Raw genomic sequence first — 21,790 nt, 5'->3', positions numbered from 1 at the left:
TTAGTCCTGTAAGTAAAGTTTATATTAAATGTGGCAAAGAAAATCGGTTAAGATTATTCTTTTTAACTTTGTTGGCAAATAGGAAAACGAATGGTATCCTTTATACAATTTTAAGTTGCAGCAAATAAATATTAAATGCATTACTTTTTGCTACTAGAGGGCGCTATTTCATTCTAAACCAATGGAATGGTCCCAATTCAGCGGCAGCGCACAGTGTGTGTTCGACTACGAAACCGTCAGCAAGTGATTTTGTTTATACTGTAAAGACGTGCGTTCCACATGGCCATACGCATGTTGTGGAAGTTCATAGTTGGTCGCGGGAAGAGAATATTTAGAAATTATAATGTAATAGAAAGAGCAGAAAATGTTTTGGAATCTAATAAACATGCACCTCCGCGTCATCCTGGAACTGAAGCGAAATTTCAAGTACTTATTAAAGGTAATTAATTTCAAAATGTGTTTTTCTTTTTAAATTCTCTGAAAAGTGTGTTGAGCTTTTTCTTGTTAAGTAAATTTTAATTTTTTACAAACAATCTCAAGAAGCAATAATCTGTGTTAAAGAAAAAATATTTTTCTTATTAAGTAAATTAAAAAAAATTTAATTTTTTGAAAACGTTTTAAAAAAGAAGCAATAATCTATGCAAAAGAAAAAAAAAATCTTTTGAATACAGATGTGTTTTCATATTAGTGTATATTTACTAAAGTATAAATAATGAGTTAAATAATAACTGCTTGCATTTAAATTTATACATAGAAAATTTAACTCAAAACTTTGTTTTAGAGTCACAATTTTGCTTTGAATACTTATATAATATGATGATTTAGAATTTTTTTAACTACTTTAGAAATCGACACTTAACTATATACTGACTAATATCTGAAAAACTTAGCAATGTTTTAATAGCATATTTATTGCATTTAATATTTTTGCTATAGATGAATTGATATTTGTAGTGTTTAATATAAAGATAAATGTAATTGTCCATTCATAAATTTAAAAAAAATGCTCTTAAACATTGCTAATTCTTCATTGAAAATGGGCATTCATAAAAAGGGAAACTTTAAAAACTGTTGAATTTAAGATGGGGGAAAAGAAAGACTATGAGTGTAATAAAAGATAAAGATCCATAAAAATTATATAATATTTAAAATTATATGAGCCATTTAAAGAATTTTACCACATTGTTGACATGGTAGGAGAGCTGGCTTGTCCTTTGTGGCATGGAGGTTTCTAAATACTGTTGAGCTCAAAGTTCTCTTGAGAGATTAGGAGAACATGGCTTGGAGACTTATAAATCTGTGCCCTTGGATCTAATGTTTCCAACAAAATTATTAGGGTGGCATTTATGAGTAATACCAGGGGTGATTTTAATTTGGATATACCCAGAAATCTGCATTTTATATTTTCTCAAATCTGGAAGCTTCAGGCTTTGAAATCGTACGTACCATATCATTATACACACAGGTAATTTTCATCAGCAGTCATCTTGAAAGGTTTAAAAAACAGGATCTTAAACATCTTTTAAAAGAGCTATCTGCAGAATACCACTACTACTGAAACCACTACTGATAGTGAAGAAAGTACCAGAGAGGTTATTGAGAATGAAAAAATTTTCGATTGACAAGTTAGTGGAAATTCTCGACACTGCAATTACAAGACTTGAATAATGAAACTTAGTAACTGAATAAGAAATTATGTCTGTCTACAGAATTAAAAAGGATATATATTTATATATATATTAGGGGAAAAAAAACTTGAACAACTTACATTGAAAGAAATGTTTAATAAAATAAACAAATGTTGAGCTTTTTTTTTTTTTGCAAATTTTGTTACCCTTTAGATCAGAAATGATTCATTATTTCATAAATCACAATTTCATACTTTTAATTTTTATAATTTCTATATGCCATCTTATAAGCTTTAAACTGATAATCTAATACAGTCAAAAGTCGTTAATTCGGACACCCATAATCCGGAATGATCTATAATCCGGACCTCAAAGCTAAAATCTTTCTGCGCATGCGCCGCATTGACGCATGCGCATAGGCGTTTTACTCGTGCGCGCAAGACATTTACGACTGCGCATATGCGTCTGCGCAAGTGCAGAATACGTTTTCGCGTGCGCGTTTAATATATAACGGACGGTATAAGCTAAAATTATCTAATTATCTATTTCAGTTAATGTTGATGATTGCGTTGTTCTTTAATCTTCGAATTGGATCCGGCTTATTATTTTTTGCAGACTGTAAGAGCAATTTTCTAAAAGTAAGCTTGAACTTTCGATTATGTCAAATAGAATTTCCGATGCTGGAGCTTCCAAAGGATCTAGAAAATGAAAGTATGTTTCGATGTCCATCAAACAAAAAACGAATTGCTACAAAAAATGGATAAAGGCATATTGTTTGTTTATCTAACCGTTCCGAAATCTGTTTATCAATTTCATGCTGCTCTGCGAGGGGGGGGACGTCGCGGCGCGCAATGAACTGGAAGTTGATTTGTCAACACTATCGTTATCTTCAGGGCAGATGTTTTTATTTTATTCGGCTTATAATTCCTTACTAAATGTAGTATTTAATTTCGATGTACTCCGTCTTCGATATGATTTAAATCAAATTCCTCGTCATTATAAATATCACGAATACAAATCAAATAGTTTTCTGGTTGCAATTTTCTAATTTCGGCTATGCGTAAGGTATGCTTTACGCATCCGCGCGTTGAAAGAAATGTTTAATAAAGTAAACAAATAAATATTAGGCTTCTTTTTTGGTAAATTTTGATACCCTTTAGATCATAATTGCTCATTATTTTATAAATTACGGTTTCATATTTTTAATTTTATAATTTCTGCATGCCATCTTACCAGATTTAAACTGATGATCTATAATCCGGAAAAAAAGATAATCCGGAATCGCCGATGTCCCGACGAGTCCGGATTAAAGACTTTTGACTATTAATGAGACAAATTTTGGTAAAAAATTAAAAACAATAAAGAATGATACTTTTAGTTAGGCAGACATTATAAAAGATTTAGTGAAATCAATTTGCAGCTTTAAGGAGTCAATAAAACTGTTATCAGTTATAAAAATATTGTATCATTTTAATTAATACAGTCAAAAGTCGTTAATTCGGACACCCATAATCCGGAATGATCTATAATCCGGACCTCAAAGCTAAAATCTTTCTGCGCATGCGCCGCATTGACGCATGCGCACAGGCGTTTTACTCGTGCGCGCAAGACATTTTCGACTGCGCATATGTGTCTGCGCAAGTGCAGAATACGTTTTCGCGTGCGCGTTTAATATATAACGGACGGTATAAGCTATAATTATCTATTTCAGTTATGTTGATGATTGCGTTGTTCCTTAATCTTCGAATTAGATCCGGCTTATTATTTTTTGCAGACTGTAAGAGCAATTTTCTGAAAGTAAGCTTGAACTTTCGATTATGTTAAATAGAATTTCCGATGCTGGAACTTCCAAAGGATCTACAAAACGAAAGTATGTTTCGATGTCCATCAAACAAAAAACAAATTGCTACAAAAAATGGATAAAGGCATATTCTTTGTTTATCTAACCGTTCCGAAATCTGTTTATCAATTTCACGCTGCTCTGCGCTGGGGGGGGGACGTCGCGGCGCACAATGAACTGGAAGTTGATTTGTCAACACTATCGTTATCTTTAGGGCAGATGTTTTTATTTTATTCGGCTTATAATTCCTTACTAAATGTAGTATTTAATTTCGATGTACTCCGTCTTCGATATGATTTAAATCAAATTCCTCATCATTATAAATATCACGAATACAAATCAAATAGTTTTTTGGTTGCAATTTTCTAATTTCGGCTATGCGTAAGGTATGCTTTACGCATCCGCGCGTTGAAAGAAATGTTTAATAAAGTAAACAAATAAATATTAGGCTTCTTTTTTGGTAAATTTTGATACCCTTTAGATCATAATTGCTCATTATTTTATAAATTACGGTTTCATATTTTTAATTTTATAATTTCTGCATGCCATCTTACCAGATTTAAACTGATGATCTATAGTCCGGAGAAATCGATAATCCGGAATCGCCGAAGTCCCGACGAGTCCAGATTAAAGACTTTTGACTGTATCTGGAAAAATCCCAAATTCAGAAATGCTGAAGTTTCGATGAGAGTCCAGATCTCTGACTTGTACTGTATATAACTCTTTTTGAATTTCAAGAAATATTTCAGATTTTGACTCCCTTTCAGGTATAATTCCATGTTAACAACATTAGTTAAAATTAATTTTATTTGACTTGAGGGAAAGACCTGTGTGTAATTTACATTTTCATGGTTATAGGTATTTTGTAGACATTGTTTGCAATACTTAAATTCTGTTTATAAAACTCGTTGTGTTTTGATTTTTGTTTTGCTCCAGTATCAACACCAAATCAGTTCAGAATAAAAATAAACATTAGAATTTGTTTTTAAGAAGGAAACTTGGGTGAATCTTTACATTATGGTAACTTGGCGATTTTTTGGCGAAACTTTAGCGACCAACCCTGCTACAGCAACCTGCTAGTTTTGTTTTGGATGCCATTTTGTTTTCACGAAGTAAAGGCATTTTTTTTTTTTTTTTTTTTTCAACTCAACATTTTTTCCAGCTATCTGCTAGTCAAATTACGTTTATACTAGAACTTTTATGGAACATAAATGCTTAATCATGACGAAGATTAGGTGCGAAATTGGGAGAAAGTGCAGAATCGCAAACCGCTTCCCGCGTTTTTAAGAATCGCACATACACGGTATCCATGTACACATCGACCTATTATCACTTAAAAAAAAAATCCCAGAATTGCACAAAAATGGCATTGCGCACACTTTATCTATGTACACATCGACCTGTTGTCACTTAAAAAGTCAAAGAAAATTGACAAAAATCCAATTCTTCTTACTGTTGTAAAAAGCGCCAAACAAATAAGTGGGCGATTCTGCACGTTAGCAGCGAAATTGTTTCTAAGTGCTTATTAGCTAAAATCACGATCGGAATTTTCCGGAAAATGTCACATGACATGTCTCATGATCTCTCATTTCTCTGAGACAAAATTATCTGTGATTTGAACTGTGTAGTTCTCAGATTATTGCTAAAGTCCTACCTAGTAACCTTTATCGCCTTACCAAAATGTCGCCAAACTACCTGTTACCATATTCTAAAGATTAGACGAAACTTGTTATCATTTGTTTTACGCCTGTTCTCTCATTAATTTAAAGAAGTTTGTTCTCTATACTATAATGTTAATATTTTTGTCCTTAGTCAGCAAATCTATAAGCGTCTTGAAATTTGCTACAAGTTGCGACATTGGAATTTCTTTAGTATTTAATCTTCCTTCTCCGTTAAAAATCTTTTTCCTTTTTATTTATTTTTTGTGAATGGTAATTTTCTTTTCCTGTTTCACTTTCAAGCACAAAATTAAGAATGAAAGGAGGGGTTCATCTACATTTTTTCGAGGATTGCCTTCCCTGGAAATTTAATATGAACCCTTAGTAACCGGCATTCAGTTTCTTGTCTAGGTGTTATCTGAGCTTTTATGCTAGTTACAGTTCTTATCAACTGTAACCCTGTTTTATCAAATGTATATCTGCAATTTGATTTCTGAGGATATGCATCCTCCTCTCTAATTATTGCAACTTGAGTTGGTTTGATGCTAATAACTTTATGTTCTACCTATTTTAATGAAAGGCATTTTGCTTTCAAATGGCTCTTTACACATATAGTTTCACCTTTCAACATTTTTTAACCATTATCAGTATGACCAGGGCCATGCAGTGGATTATCTTGGTATGATATAAGTCTTTCAAATGTTTCGATTTCGCTTATGTTCGATTATAGTGTTGCGTGATGGAACTATCTCTGTAACATAATACTGTGCGGCCCTGGTTATGGCTTACCAAGTTGATACTTTTTCTATATCCTGTAGCAATGTCATAAGATGCTGTTTATGCTTGCATCTCAGATAAATGAAGTCAGTAATTCATCTGCTGTTTCATATTGATATGCCTTTTTTATCACAGCTGTTGACTGACAACTGAAATTTCATTTTCTATAGCCTAAGGTGCTTCTCTGAGTGACCTTTGTAACATTTAGAAGCTTTTTGTTTCTCAAGCGCCTTATTATGGCTGTTTCACATTATTCTGCTCAAACTGGATTTTTTTCTTTTTGTTGTTCTCTCAATTTCTTTTTCTCTCTTTAGCAGGAGAACTTAGGTGTCGTTTTTTAAATTCCTTTTTCAATCTTGATACCCAGATTGATCGATTTCTTTCAAATTCCTCTGATATCTTCATAATCATCAAGCATATCTATCAACTTGGCCACCAAGGTAACTTTAACCCATTTGACCACCAGATGTTTCTGAATCTTGCTTCCAACTTGCTGATTTATTTGATTTGTAAATAGTAAGTCCTCTAGTTTCTTGAAATCTCAAATTTCAGACCACATGGACATTCATGTGAATAATTTTTCAGAGCAAACCTGTTCCTCCGATAAACGTGTTATCCAAAAAACGTTTATCGTTAACTATACTCACAGACATCTTGACCAGCGCAAGACCCTCCTTGAAGATATAACCTTCAGGTCTGTTGGCAGTCTTTGGGGCTGTATTTTGCTACATCCTTTGCGATTGCCTTTTTTCATCTGTCCCCTTGGTTTTTTTCAGCCCAAGTACCTATGGCAATTTTCAGTTCTCAAGCATGTTTTTCCCCCTCCAGACATTTTCTTTTTGATTTTGATTTTATCTAGAGAGGCAGTCATGCTTTTAATATCTTTCTGTCCTTCTTCAAATGTTGATTAACTTGAGGTCATTTCTACCTCACTCGATGAAGGATTTACTTCTGCTCCTTTGATTGATTTCCTCTGGGTTTCCTTGTTTTGAGAACAAAGGTCTGATTAGAGCTTTTTCCTGCAGAAACAGAATTTTTAGTTATATTGCCATTTTCAGCCATATATAAACTAGTAAAGAAAGTACATGATTAAAAATGTCGACCCAGTATTGCCTGTTGCTGGGTAAGGCAAAATACTCTAGAAGTTGCCAGGCAATCTAGAAGTTCTGTTAAGACACTATAACCGCAGTGTCATTCACCCTAGGCACAGGTTTCATTACACCAGGGTTATGAGAGGAGGTTCATGGCTTCTTGTTTAGTATTGGAAGCTATTCTGTCAGATAATACAGGACATCCAGCTATCCACCACCTGCTAGCCAGTCAAGACTTAGGAAGTTAATTTTTAATATTAAAACCTTTATTTCCCCCTTTTTTTTAAAAAAAAAAGTACTTAACATATTAATTCTACAAATTACTAAAATTATATTACTACAGTTCATTACAAATAATAATTTTATAAGTTCAGTCTCATAGCAGTTTTAGTCTCATGACCTCATGTAGATTGTTTTGGTAGAGTTTCATTTCTTTCACCTTTTCTGTTGTCTTCTGGCTCTTATTGCTTTTAATATGAGCTAAGTCTTCTGTTGCTTCAGCAGCATCTTGATGCCCAACTATTTTTCAATGATTAGATTCTTTGAATTGGTTGTAACAATATAATATACCAGATGTTGTCTTGACCAGTACAATTTTAATTTTATCCTTGTGACTTGAGATAAGCTGTGACTTTCGCAAGTAGCCATTCTAACATTCAAAGAATTCAAATTAGAACCAGGCAAAACGACAATCTTTCATTGGTCTCCATCTTTTAGCTGACCTCAGTATTTACTACGAAATCTTCACAGTAACTCTTCTCTCAATCGTAGTCTGTACAACCATATATTGAGAACTGGAGTTTTTATCTAGATCAGGTACTCCAACTAGATCAGGTACTCCAAAGAGCTTTTTATCTTTTCTCTTATGTTCAATCAATCCAGCAATGTCCACCATTATGTCTTTTTTCCCCCCACGTAACACCTGAAACCATTTCACGTAGCCCTGTTGTACTTGTACCGCAGGTTGAAAAATGCTGCCAAAGAGTATATGTTGGGACAACGGAGAGCACGTTGCAATGTGCCGCGAGGCACCGTCCGCAGGCTCCGACTGCCTTACTACAGGAATGTGCTGCAACAAGCGATCAGTGACAGACACCATTGCCAGCTTGCTTCGCTGTTGTCAAGCGTGCACTTCAGCTAGAGTCTATCATACCTGTTATTAGCAGGATGTTTGTTTACATTGCAGATTCTTCTGACCTATATGGTCATTCGTGATGTGATGGTTGTAATACATTTGTTTTTGTATTTCTCTGCTTAATTGCTTGCTGTGGTAATTTAATAATACCACACCAACCTCTTGAATCAGTTTCACATCTATCCATTAAATAATTTTTGTTTTATTCAGTATTTTGCCTTTGTTGCTTATTTTTTTAACTGGACTGTAATATACATAATACACCATTATTTTACGAATGAATGGTTTAAGTTATTTATTGTAATGTAATTGTTTCTATTACAGATGTCACATTTTATAGTAATTTTTCAGAAATTATAATTCATACAAAAGTTCTGTTCCATCTACACCTTTTTTATTCATTTTTGTCAGTTTTTTTATAAAAGTTTAAATCTTCAAGTTTCAAGCTTCTTCAACTTTTTTACAAAAAGTTTAAATTGATTTTGGTCATAATACTTGCCAAAATCCTCAGTTTTACACAAAAATTTGAAAACATCAGAATAAAAGAATAGTGGCTCAAATCTTTCATTTGCAAATGAAAGAGTAATGCCTAGTATTCTAAAAAAGCAACTGACTTTGAATTTTAATCCTTGGTTTTCAATTGCCTGGTCTTTACTTTCATAAAAAATTGCTTTTATATTTTTCATGACATTTGAATTTTGCATCTACTTCGAAGCAAGATGCTAATTCTTTGGCAATTTTGAGCATGTCACTGCAGACTTTATTTGATCGATATTCTTTTAAAAAGGTATTCAGGTTGTTCAAACTTTCCCAAGTCTGAAATAATGAATTTTTGTACCGCAATACTAATGCAAACTCATAATTTTTAATTTCTTTGACTCGAGAAGTGTCTCAAATATTTTGCAGTGTTATCAAAATTATTTCCAGACAAAATGCCTGAAAAGCATCGTAAATTTTGCACAATTAGAATCTTAGAGGGGTTATTGCATCAATTCTGCTAGATCATCTGTTACTTGACAAAGGTTATACCGTTAAATTTAAAACTTTATTTTTTAAAACAGACCACTCATTGATTGAGGAAGATAAAAAATTATATAGCTCTCGAACATTTGAGGAAAAACTTGTACTAAACATATTGGATTTCACAGCGTCATTCATGACAAAATTCCAACTGTGATTAGAGAACAATACAAATATTGTTTGTGAATTAAATATCTAAAATTCTTTTTGTATACCTCTATGTTTATCTTTCATATTTGAACTATTGTCGTATCCTTATTTGCATGTATTATAAATATCTAAACCATAATTTTCTAAAGTTTTCAACAAAAAGTTGGTTAAATCTTCACCTGTTGTATCATTTACAAAATGGAATGGTGAAAAACGCTCTTAGACACTTTGTTTTTCAAATTAATGTATCTTATGTAAAAAAAAAAAAATTGCTTCTGGTGGCTCTTATTTAAAATATTATTTCTTATATTACCACCTATTAATGTAATTGTTATTTTTAAATTTTATCTTCAAGATAAAGTTTTTTTTTTTTTTTTTTTTTTTTTTTTAAAAAAAAAGATCAGTTAATGTGTAGAGACATGACTGAATCAAATTTTGCCATCATTTCTATAAATTTAAAAACCGTTCATTATTTCTTTTAAATAATTTGTTACTGAACCCATGAAAAGCCAAGTTTTGTTCAGCCACAAATTGAAATGTATAAATTATTCTTTCAGTGATACTGAACCAGTATTTAGTTTCACGTTTTCATAAATTTTGCATTTTGGAATCTGTGATTCAATTAATTTTTAATCTTCCTAATAAATCTGACCAGAAATGTAAATTTTGAAAATAATATTTACTGCTTTCGTGAATTTCAAGTGTTCGCTTAAGTGATGCCAATCATTGAAACTGTCTTAGTTACTTTATTTAGTATTTTTACAGGTTAATGGATTATTGATGTCGTTGAACATTTTACGATAGTAACAGAAAACTGCATTTTTCTTAATATAGTAATCAATCTCGCTGAACATGCTGCCAGATATGGAACTATCATATCTTTATCATTTCGTATCATTATCATTAAGTACAAGTCATATTTGTAAAAACATATCATAGTACAAGGGGTCAGAAATGAACTATCATGCTGCTAGATTAGAACCATCATTTACTTCCAGTTCTGTTGCAAAAAATCAGCTGCAGAATGTTACCAAATCATATATACAACTTTAGGTACTAATGTTGCATCATATGACACTGTAAAGGTTTAGTGCTGAAAGTTTAAAAATAAGGACTATGATATTCTAGAAGCAGAGTGCACTGGCTGCCAGACTGATGTTGATGAGGCCTTCCTGCAAGAACTTGTAGAGGAAGATCAGTATGCAGCCACTCAAAAGATTGCTAAGGAGTTAGACGTTAGTGACATAACATCTAATTAGTAATATTACTGACATAACATCTCTAACGAGACATATTAGTCTTGCTATGCATCGTACAAGTTCAGTCGCTGGGTAATATTTACTGCTTTCGTGAATTTCAAGTGTTCGCTTAAGTGATGCCAATCATTGAAACTGTCTTAGTTACTTTATTTAGTATTTTTACAGGTTAATGGATTATTGATGTCGTTGAACATTTTACGATAGTAACAGAAAACTGCATTTTTCTTAATATAGTAATCAATCTCGCTGAACATGCTGCCAGATATGGAACTATCATATCTTTATCATTTCGTATCATTATCATTAAGTACAAGTCATATTTGTAAAAACATATCATAGTACAAGGGGTCAGAAATGAACTATCATGCTGCTAGATTAGAACCATCATTTACTTCCAGTTCTGTTGCAAAAAATCAGCTGCAGAATGTTACCAAATCATATATACAACTTTAGGTACTAATGTTGCATCATATGACACTGTAAAGGTTTAGTGCTGAAAGTTTAAAAATAAGGACTATGATATTCTAGAAGCAGAGTGCACTGGCTGCCAGACTGATGTTGATGAGGCCTTCCTGCAAGAACTTGTAGAGGAAGATCAGTATGCAGCCACTCAAAAGATTGCTAAGGAGTTAGACGTTAGTGACATAACATCTAATTAGTAATATTACTGACATAACATCTCTAACGAGACATATTAGTCTTGCTATGCATCGTACAAGTTCAGTCGCTGGGTGCCATGTGAGCTGAACTCAAGCACATAAAGTCAGACATGTTCGGACCTACACTAATCTGCTCTAATATTAATGCAAGGACAAAATTCTAGACTGGATCATCACTTGTGATAAAAAGGGATTTACCTCAACAAGACAGTCCAAAAAGGGGACTGATCTGCACCTGGTGAGCCCATTGGCAGTGTCAGAAAGCACAATTTGACTAAAAAAGATAATTTTTTGTATATGGCGGGATTTACGTGATATTATCGACAAAGAGTATCTGGAAAAAAGTAACGTCCTTGACAGTAAGGTGTGCAGCAAGATGCTAGTCGGTGTTAACACTGCTATTGAGGAAAACTATTGAAGAGAGTTTTGGCACAAAAAAGTAATATTCCATAAAGAAATGCAAGACCACATGTGTCTGCATTCACTGGCTGGATTTTGTACAGACTCGAATGAGCTCTTTTGCCACACCCACCATATAGCTCTGACATGTAGCTACATCTTGCTGGTGCTATCTTCCATTCTGCACATTAGGACATCCTAAATGAGGTTGATCTGTTTTTGGACTCATGGCCACCAAGTTTCTGGTCAGAAAGCTTTGAAAAAACTACCAAAACATTGGCAGAAAGTCATATATGTGGGGGGGGGTTACAATGGCGTAGCTAGGGTGGGGCAAGGGGGACATCCGTACCCGGGCGCAGCATCCAGGGGGCGCCAAATTGATGATACACATTTCAGAATGAAATGTTTTCCATTCTTGGAACGCGGAAAGGGGCGCAAAATCTTAAGGTGTCCTCGGGCACTGAAAACCTTAGCTACACCTCTGGGTGATTACTACTTTCATTAAAGGTACTGCTTCGTTACAACCAGATATAAAAATCTCATGTCCACTTTTTTCTTTAGGATACATAGTTTTATTTTGATAATACATAGGAACTTTTTTTGATTAGGTCTTGCGTCTGAGTTAGAAATAACATACTCAACCAAAGGACCTAGGTCTTTAGAGCTGAATATGTGGCTTCTGATAATTCATCTTGCTCATTTGAACATGTTGGTACCAACTGATAAGTATCAGAACCTGGATCTTTCAAATCATTTGCTTGCTTTCCTAATTCTGACAGTAACTTTGATGTTGATGGAAATGGAAAACCATTGTTATAAGTAAAAGTACTGTCTTGAAAATGTGTGAGCTTCCAAACAAGTTCATAACTTTAAATTGCTCTTCTCAAAGTTCCTCTCATTTTCATTTGTTAATTTTTTCCCCCTTTTCTTCTGGCCATCTAAGTAAATTAACTAAATGTTAGGAAATATACAGTTTTATTTGTGTTATATTAAAAAAAAATATTAAAGAAAATTCAGAGTTTTAAGTTTTATAATTATTGTAATGCCGAAATTGTTTAAGGTTTTTGAAAAAATTAAGTAAGTGTAGTTAAAACTATGTAAGTTTCTTGAAAACTGAATGAAATGTTATAATTATTATTATATAAATCTAAATTCACTTAATCACTTACCTTATTTTTTAATTATTTTTGCAATCACTATATTAGCAAATTAAGACTTACGAATATATATATTTGTACGCTGATACAGATCATGTGCTCATGATTTCAATGAAAAATTAATAAACCTCTTGACTGCAAATTAAATAAACCTAAAATTCTGCAAGTTTAAACCTGAAAATGTTTGATTGATTGACAAATCGAGTCCCTAGAGATATAGGAGTAGCACAGTTTCACCACCTGTCAGTACTTAGTAGGTAATAAAATTACCCTAGATGCTGTTTAAAGTCTTGATAGTTGCTACATGACCTTCCCCGTATGGACGGCGCATCCCTTATTATAGGTTAAGTACAGCAAAGGATGTGAGAGTTATTTGCCTAAGAAGAGGAATGCCTTGTGGAGGGCTTCCGAAGGGAAACTCACTTGGACTCGTGTTACACATAGAGAAAACCACAAAAACAAATAATGCAGCAAACCTGTTTCGCAGAGATCAAATCTGGGCTGAACTTCCATTCTGCGATCTTAACTGCTCAACTAATAATGCATGTAAGTTATTTTTGAACAAATGAATTTATATTATGCTTTCTTATAAACAAATGATTTTGTTTATCAAACATAGTAAAATGCCTCAAATTATGAAAGCTATTTACAATTCAAATTTATTACTTAAACTGTTGTACATTCAAATAAAATGTAAATTTGAACTTCAAGATTAAATATATGATAAAGGATGCAATGATATGAAGCAAACATTAATTTAAGAGGTTTTCATTATATGCATAAGGGCATACAGTTAAGTGTTTCATATCATTTGTTTTTAATTTGGTCTGCAAGCAGAGTTGGGCAGAACATATAAAAGCTACATTCTAGATAATAAATAAATTTTATTCTCATTTGAATTGGCCCCAAATCCAAATTTATAAAAATACTGCTGATTTAACATAAACTCTCGAATCAAAAATATTTTATCTGAATTTTTCATAAAGATTTTTGTATTTTTTACATTTGATGAGATGACACCTTTTGAAGTTTGCAGAATTTATAAAAAAGGGGGGGGAATCTTAAACAATGCTTTGGTTTGCTTGTTAAAGAAGCACAATTTATATACCAAAACATAAAACTGCCAATTTTACTATAGCATCTCTGTGACCATTTGTATTACACAAATTACATATTGCTCCTTCTTTATATAAATACATATCTGTATCAGAAAGTTCCCAGATTACTTTTGTAACAGCACAGGTCTGCATTAGCTGCTGTAGTTTCCTTTAATCTTGCTAAGGCAATATGCTAAGAAATATTGCTGTATCAACATTGGGAGTTAGCCCTCTAAAATTTTTAAGTTATACACAGATAAGTAGCAAGAAAAAGTTACCTGTTAGTTTTGAAAATATGAACTTGTTAGTGTAGCAAATGATTTTTTATTGGCCAGTTGCAAGTAGTTTCACAGAGAATAAATTTTAGGCAGAAGGAAAAATGGAACTGATGCAAGAACATTGTCACGCTATGATTTTAAAGTGGGATTAAATTAAGAAGAATGCATTCAACATCTGTTAGCATTTGGAAATAAACTTCCATCTGATGCTTCTGTATTCAGATGGTTTACAGAATTTCACAGAGGTCGCAACTCTCTTCAGGATGAAGAACATGCAGAAAGGCCATTGTTAGCAGTAATTCTGGATAGCCATATGAAAAATGTTAATTGATGATAATCGCTGCACCTTTTAAATGATACAGAAGGAACTTAACACTGGATCCACAGCCATACATAAAATTATTAGTTAAAAATTGCTTATGAAAAGACTATTTTGTCGTTGGATTCCCCATAATATAAAACTGAGCATTAAAAAGAGGAGCATGTCAGAATCAGTAAAGAAATCCTTAAATTATTTAAAGATGGTGACCATTGCATTATTTCTAAAACCGTAATTGGTGATGAAACGTACATACAATATTTTGACATTCCAATATGTGAAGAAAGTAAAGTGTGGGTCTTTGAAGATGATCTCTTTCCTACAATAGCGAAAAGGCAACGTACTATGAAAAAAGTAATGTATCCATTTTCTTCCAAACTACTAGACTGGTCGAAGGCATCAAGCTGGAAACTGGTACACCACTTAAGTTTCCAAAAATTCTTCAAAAATTGTATGTTAGAGGACTTGTGCTCCACCATGACAGTGCATCTTCTCATTCAGCAAGATTGACATTTGAGTTTCTTGAATAAAAACACATCAATTGATAAAACATCCACCTCTTCGCCAGATCCGGCTTTGTGTGGTTTTGGGCTATTTGTGGCTAAAAACAAACTTATGCAGACATAGTTTTCATTCCAAAGATGAGATAGATGAGGCTATAAATACATTATTTCTTCATCACTTCCAAGAAATTAATGGTTTGAGGAATTTAGCCTTTGAAAAATTCATCTATGGAAGTGCACTGATGCTGGAAGAGACTACTTTTGAACATTTTTTAAATTTCATAACTTTAAAACCTATGTGTATCTCAAAAATTTCAGAATGAACTTTATATAGTGGTGCTTTTATGATCACTTATGTGATAGTCTGCAGTTACATCATGGAAAGAAAGATGGAACAATAAGCCAACAGGAAATTATGTGTGAAACTGTACAAATCAGCCACAGAGGCATTTAACATGCTTCCATATTGTTACACTATGTTTTGAGTTGCATAAATGCTTCAAAAGCAGAACATACTTTGAAGAAAAGTGATCTAGAACACCTTTTATAATCATCATTCCAAAAGTGTGAAATGAAGTCGAGAATTTTTTGCATGGGATGTTGGAGGCTGAACCTTGACATTGTAGGCATTGTTGTACCATTTGAGTCTGTTCTAATATCTTAAATCTAAATGGCGTGCACACTGGATGCTTCACAACAATAAAGGGTGCCTTGTTTGCGAGTTCCTCATAAATCGCAGCATGTTATTACTTCTGCACCTACTTTCCATATGAGATTTAGCTCCTGCCAACTTCATCCTTTTCCTGAAAGTGAAGTTGCTGTTTTGGCCTTGTTGCTAAGATTTAATGTGAATCACAGAAGGTTATGGTCTCATTTATGCAAAATGATTTTGAAGACACACAGTGGCAACAATTGTATATATGCATTGGTCCGTAAGATGATTATCCTCAAGATGTATTAAAATTTAAAGTAATATATTTTTTATCTCTAGAGCTAGTGTGGGAACTTTTTGATACAGCCACACATTGTACCAATCAGTAATGTGATTTTTTTGTCTTATTTTTATATCATTATTGTTGTTATATTAGTCCATTTTTCCCCCACCAGTAATCCAAAACAAATAAAAAAATTTCGCCAAAAAAGCAACAAACAAACAAAGAAGTGTAAGTAATAGTTCATTTGATGAAATGATTTCAGACTCCATTTATTCAGATAACATGGAGGTAGAGCAAGGGTTAGAAATTCCCAGACATCTACTTCCACGCAAAACCAAAATGCAGCACAGAAAGATTAAACACCATTCATAATGGCCACTCTCATATGGAACTGTCGTGGTTTCCACCAAAACCTCGTTCGCATCAAACATCTGATCGAAGTCTATCATCCTGAATGCTTGGCAGTCGAGGAAACTGTTGAAATCAGAACATCAGGTTAAGCTATGGAGTTACAGTTCAAACAGAAAAGATAATCCTGATCGCGATCGTTTCTGGGGAGGCATAGTTCTAGTGTCACTTGACTACCCCTCCAGCTTAATCTCATTACATATGAGCCTCCAAGCTGTAGCTGTGAGAGTCAATATTAGAAATTTAGTTTTCATCTGTTCTCTCTACCTGCCTCCAAATCAGCACAGTGATCAATGAGATTTAGATTATTTAATAGAACAGCTGCCTGAACCCTTCATCATAATATGTGACTTTAATGCCCATAGCCCACTCTGGGGAAGTAAAGATATAAATTCTCAAGGTAGACAGAGCAAATGACTGAAGATCACTGCCTCTGTCTCCTCAACTATGGACAAAATACCTTTTTCCACGAACCTACTAGAACCTTTCATGCTACCGATCTTGCAATCTGTTCACCTTTTACTTTGTTCGCGATAGGAGATGATCCTTATAATAATGATCATCTTCCCAACTTTGTTTACTCTCTTGCAAGAAGGAGTAAATCCCATGTTTAGAGCCCCTTGCTTCATATATATATGACAGGGCAGATTGGGAACTTTTCTCATTTATTGCAGAGCTCACAGAAGAAATGGTTACAGATGTGCCTGTTGATGAAGCTGTGAAATCAGCTACTGATATTATTATGCAGGCAGGTGCAGTTTCTATACCTATGACTTCAGGAAAAGTAAGAAAATATCCAAAGCCATGGTGGAACCGTGAGTGCCAGGAAACTCTATGACAGGAAAGAAAAGCTTGGGGAACTCTCCGTAGGTACCCAACTTGGTCAAATTTCATAATCTTCAAAAGAGCCAAAACAAAAGCAAGGAAAGTAAGATGTAAGAGCCAGAGAAATTCATGGATATCCTATGTGTCTGGGATAACATCATCAGCGCCATCTAAACAAGTCTGGGAAAGTGTTAGAAAAGCATGTATAATATATAATGAGAACTTACTCTCATTTCTAGAAAAAGATGGCCGAGTGATAAGCTCCACAGAATTAATTGCGAACACTATTGGTGAAACATTTACTGCAGTTTCTTCCAGCAATAATTATCTACTAGCATTTCTTTCTGTTAAGTTGCACTCGGAGAAAATTTCCATTCCATTTAACTATTCCAACTCTGAGCCTTATAATAGCATTTTTATGATGCACCAGCTGAAAAGAGTTTTATTGCAGACATGTAGGTCTGGTCTGGGTCTAGATGGTATTAGTTATGAAATGCTGAAGCATCTGTCTTGTAAGTCATTGACTGCCCTTCTCGCTCTTTATTACCAAGTATGGAAGGAGTAGGTAGGTAGGTAGGTGATGGAAGACGGGGACGCCTGGTGGCTACCAGAGATAAACAGGCATGTGTCCCTCGCCTTCCACTAATGGCAACAACTCCCTGTGGCCTCAAGAGTCCACACCGGGAGATTATTAAGGGTGCAGGAGTTTACATGGCCAAACAGGGGTGACTTATTAACATTGCTTGACTAATTACATAATTACAGGTATGAGACTTGTGGGACGTATTTACAGGTGAGGGGGCTCAGAGCTAGGTACTAAATGTATGAAAACACAAAAACATGAAAATGTACAGAAAACACACACGCAGAGGGGAAAAAAGGGGGGAGAGCGATACACTTGATTAACACTGAAGACTTATGACAAATAAAACACACTTAAAAAAATAATAATACACATATACCACATGTCAGATACATATTTGGCCTAATTGATCACATATACTGTACATTGTGGGGGTGTGTTTACAGACGAGGGGCCATAAGATGGGAATAACATGTGATTGCTGGACATTGATATGGGGAACACGTAGAGGTCCAGCAAATATATGTTTGTGGAGCGCATAGGTTGCTGAGTATAAGAGCATGTCGAGTGCGGTGACATGTTAGCAGCACAGGGTGATGTTCATGTTGACTTCTGTTAGTGGCGGACGTTGTGGGATTATGCAGCGTCTATAGTCTAGGCCATCAGGGCCTGGTGCTTTCTTCTTGGGCAGGGTACGATAGATTTGTGTAATTTCTTGCCTGGTGAAGGGAATGTCGTCTTGGGTCATCGGTGCTGCGTGGTTGTTTCTAAGAAGCTTTTGTTCCGGTGAATCATCAGCTGGGTTATCTGAGGGAAAGACAGTGCTCAAGATAATTGCAGCAGTGTTTGAGGTAAGGCACTTGTTTGAGTTGGCAGTTTGTTGCTGCAAGTAGATTTGGTGGGGTCGAAAAACTTTGCTTGTTGAGATTTTGTGGAGAATTCCGAAGGGATCAGAGTTCTCGCTGCAAAATTTCTTCCAGGTGGTAGTTTTTGCAGTCAGTATGCTTCGTTTGTATGTAGCTCTCTCTTTTCTGAACTGTGTTAGGAAGAAGGCGCGTTCCTCTGGGGTGTCTGCTTTGGTAAGGCGGCGTCTTAGTGCCCGGCATTTTTGGCGTTGCTGGCGAAGGTCCTTCGACCACCATGAAAGACCTTGGATTTTCTTGGCTGTGCGGATGGGGAGAGTACTGTCACAGCATTTTTGCTGCGTTAGATGGTTTGTGTACTGGTCGAGGTCTGCGGCGTTGTGGCAGCTCTGCAGTGATGAAAGTTCTCTGCTAAGTAGGTCGTGAAGTTGCCTTTTCAGTGTCTTGATTTTTGCTTTCGGTAGTCTGTAGCGTTTAAGTATTGGGATGGTGGTGCTTGTGCTGATACTGAAGTGGATGTATTTGTGATCCGACAGGCTACAATCATCTGACACCTCCCAGTTTTGCAATAAGTGGCTGGCGTTGTTGTTGGTAAGGGTCAGGTCTGGCCATCCTTTGCTGTAGGTGTTGTCAAACGTAGGGGGGGGCATCTATGGAATTGTGAAGGTGGAGGTTGTTGGCGGCTATGTAGTCTTCAAATTCTTGACCTTTCCTATTGATGTCGGTATAACCCCAGATTGTGTGATGGGCATTAAAGTCACCGCTGAAGATGGTGGGAGCGGAAGGGCATTTGAGACGAATTCTGTCATTGTGGCAGTTGCTTCTGTGATGGTGTCCGCGGGGGAGGAGTAGATGGAGCTGAGGATGAAACTCATGTCTGAAGTTTCAAAGAGGATAGCGACACAGTCTCTTTCTGTTGTTACTATTACGGGAGTCCAAATCGGGTTGCATATTATGATGGCTGCTCGTGGGGCTTGGGTATTTTCGTTCACTTGGATTGTTCTCCAGGAAAGCGGGAAGGAAGCTACTTGGCCGTTCTTGCAATAAGGCTCCTGAATGAGAAGGATGTCGGTATCGTTTTGGATGGCATGTGCTGTTGCTTGTATGATTGCCGCCTTTGCTCGTTGCAAATTTATTTGAATGCACTTGAGGAGGCTGTCTAGAGTTGTGACTGTTAAATTGCATATAACTGGTGGGGAGTGACCTGGCAGCAGATTGTGACACAATCTGGAGCTCTGAAGTGGGAGATTGTAAGCTTGTGCAGAATTTGGGTAAGACTGACTTGGTTGGGGTATGGTAGGATTAGTAGTTGGTGCTGCGTCGAATCCTCTCGATGTACTTCTTGTAGGTTGGACAGGTGGGGTGGTATGCTGGGTGTCCACAAGGGATTGTGCCTTTTGTCTTGTGATTGCAATCTGCGCAGTTGATGCATGTTGGATGGATCGCGGCGCAGTCTTTGACGTTATGTGCGCCGGAGCAGAAGTCGCAGTATTCCTTGTTGTGGCAGTCTTGTAGGTGGCCAAACTCTTGACATCTGTAACAGCGTTTGGTACTGAAATATTCTGTGATCCTGTGCGCATGCCATCCAATGTAGATGCGGCCAGTTTGCATAATTTGTCTGAAGGCAGGTGGTTGGCATTCGGCGATCCACTTGACATTATTATTCTTGTCTTTAAGCCGGTGTAATAGTTTGAATGCTGTTTTGTTGAGGCTGAATTCCAATTCTATGATGTTCGCGAGTTCTTCCTTCTGCAGGGAGGTTGGGATATTGTGTATGGCTATGCGCGGGGATCTTGTGACAGGAAACTTTGTTGAGACGAGCTGTTTGCCTTTGTCGCTTTGAAGCGTGGTGGAGAGGTCTGCTTGGGTGGCACACTCAACAGCGATACCTCCGTTCTGTATATGCCGGATCTTGCGCACCTTGATGCCAATCTGCGAAAGGGGAAATTCTTCTGCGAGTTTATGTCGTAGTGTATTGCTCGTGGCTTGTTCTTGTGGGTAGATGAGCAGAGTAGGCGGGGGTTGAAATGCGTGGGTCAGAGCCTGAGCGTAGGTTGGGTGACAGGTTGGTTGGAGCCTGCTGTTATGGTTGGTGCTAGCCAATTCAAAGTCCGTGGTATTCCTTGGTGGAGAAGGGACGTGGTCGTGTTGGTCACGCAATCTTTTGCTGTCTTTATATTGGGGCCACTTAAGGCTAAGGTCTTGAGCGCTTGCAGGAACCGCACTAAAGTTTCTCTTAAGTTGGTTGGCAGTAAGTGCCGGCCGTTTCGTTTAGATGTACAGATTTCGAGGCACTCCTCGTGCAGGGCAGAAATTTTCTCTTCGTGAGAGTGTGTGTGTGTATTTAATTATGGCAAAGCTCACTAGGGCTATCTGTTTAAGGGGAGGGATGCCTTCGTGGAGGACTTTCTAAGGGAAACTGACTCGTATACACGTTACACATGGGGAAAACCACGAAAACACCCATGCAGCCAGCCCGTTCGCGGGATTCGAACCTCGGACCGAACTACCAGTGTTCAGCAACTTGACCGCTCGGCCGCTGGTGGGCCTTCGTGAGAGAGAGAGGTGGAGTCTAGGATTGCGTCCAAATTGAGTTTGCTGACGTAGTATGAGGTATCTGTATTTGGCATTTTGTGAAGGAGCACCGTTGCGCTGTGCACTGCAAGGACCAAGCTTAGAGTCACTAAATGTGGTAAGCACACTAGGAAATTGCTTGAGAGGTCGAGTCACTAGAGTTGCGCATGCACTATTGCACGCGCATTTGCTGAAGAGCCCCAGTTGAAGTGCTATGTAGTTGGTAGTCACTAATTCACAAAGTCACAGAGATGATGGCAGACACTGAGGAGTTGTTATATAGTTGGAAGTCACTAAGTCACAGAGTCACTAGTTGACAGTCACTAAAGATTTACAGATGATTAATGTGTGGTAAGTTGTGTGCTCATCGATTGCGGGTGTTTGAATGGTATGAAATAGGAATACAGGGAAGAACAATAAATTGCGGGCAATCAATTAAATGTAGCTATACAGATTAAATCAATCATATAACGATAAGAACAATCAATAATAATCTGGATACGGTATAAATCAAATATGAAGGACAAGGAATGGATTAATTCATATATAAGAATCAGATATGGTGAGATTAACCAGAATACAGTCAATTAGAAAGTATTGCTTACTATTATAATTGCTAATGGTTTCAGTAA

The 21,790-nt window shown here is 35.9% G+C and overlaps 1 protein-coding gene across 2 annotated transcripts in view; it reads left to right on the top strand.

Annotated features, from left to right (window-relative positions):
- Window positions 1–201: 201 nt before the first annotated feature.
- LOC118204619 (NADH dehydrogenase [ubiquinone] 1 alpha subcomplex assembly factor 4) overlaps window positions 202–21,790 on the top strand; it is a 59,975-nt gene continuing 38,386 nt past the window's right edge. Inside the window, exon 1 of one of the 2 annotated variants that reach the window (XM_035376927.2) lies at window positions 202–439. In XM_035376927.2, the coding sequence (XP_035232818.2) occupies window positions 280–439 (160 nt within the window). In that variant the 5' untranslated portion in view covers window positions 202–279. The remainder of the gene's footprint in view (window positions 440–21,790) is intronic. The other variant, XM_085823347.1, reaches the window with a different exon arrangement.

Source organism: Stegodyphus dumicola, chromosome 9 (genome assembly GCF_044657685.1).
Source record: "Stegodyphus dumicola isolate Sdum_Otavi_A_Nest chromosome 9, ASM4465768v1".
Lineage (NCBI taxonomy): Eukaryota > Metazoa > Arthropoda > Arachnida > Araneae > Eresidae > Stegodyphus > Stegodyphus dumicola.
This window is presented reverse-complemented; position numbering and strand designations above follow the sequence as displayed.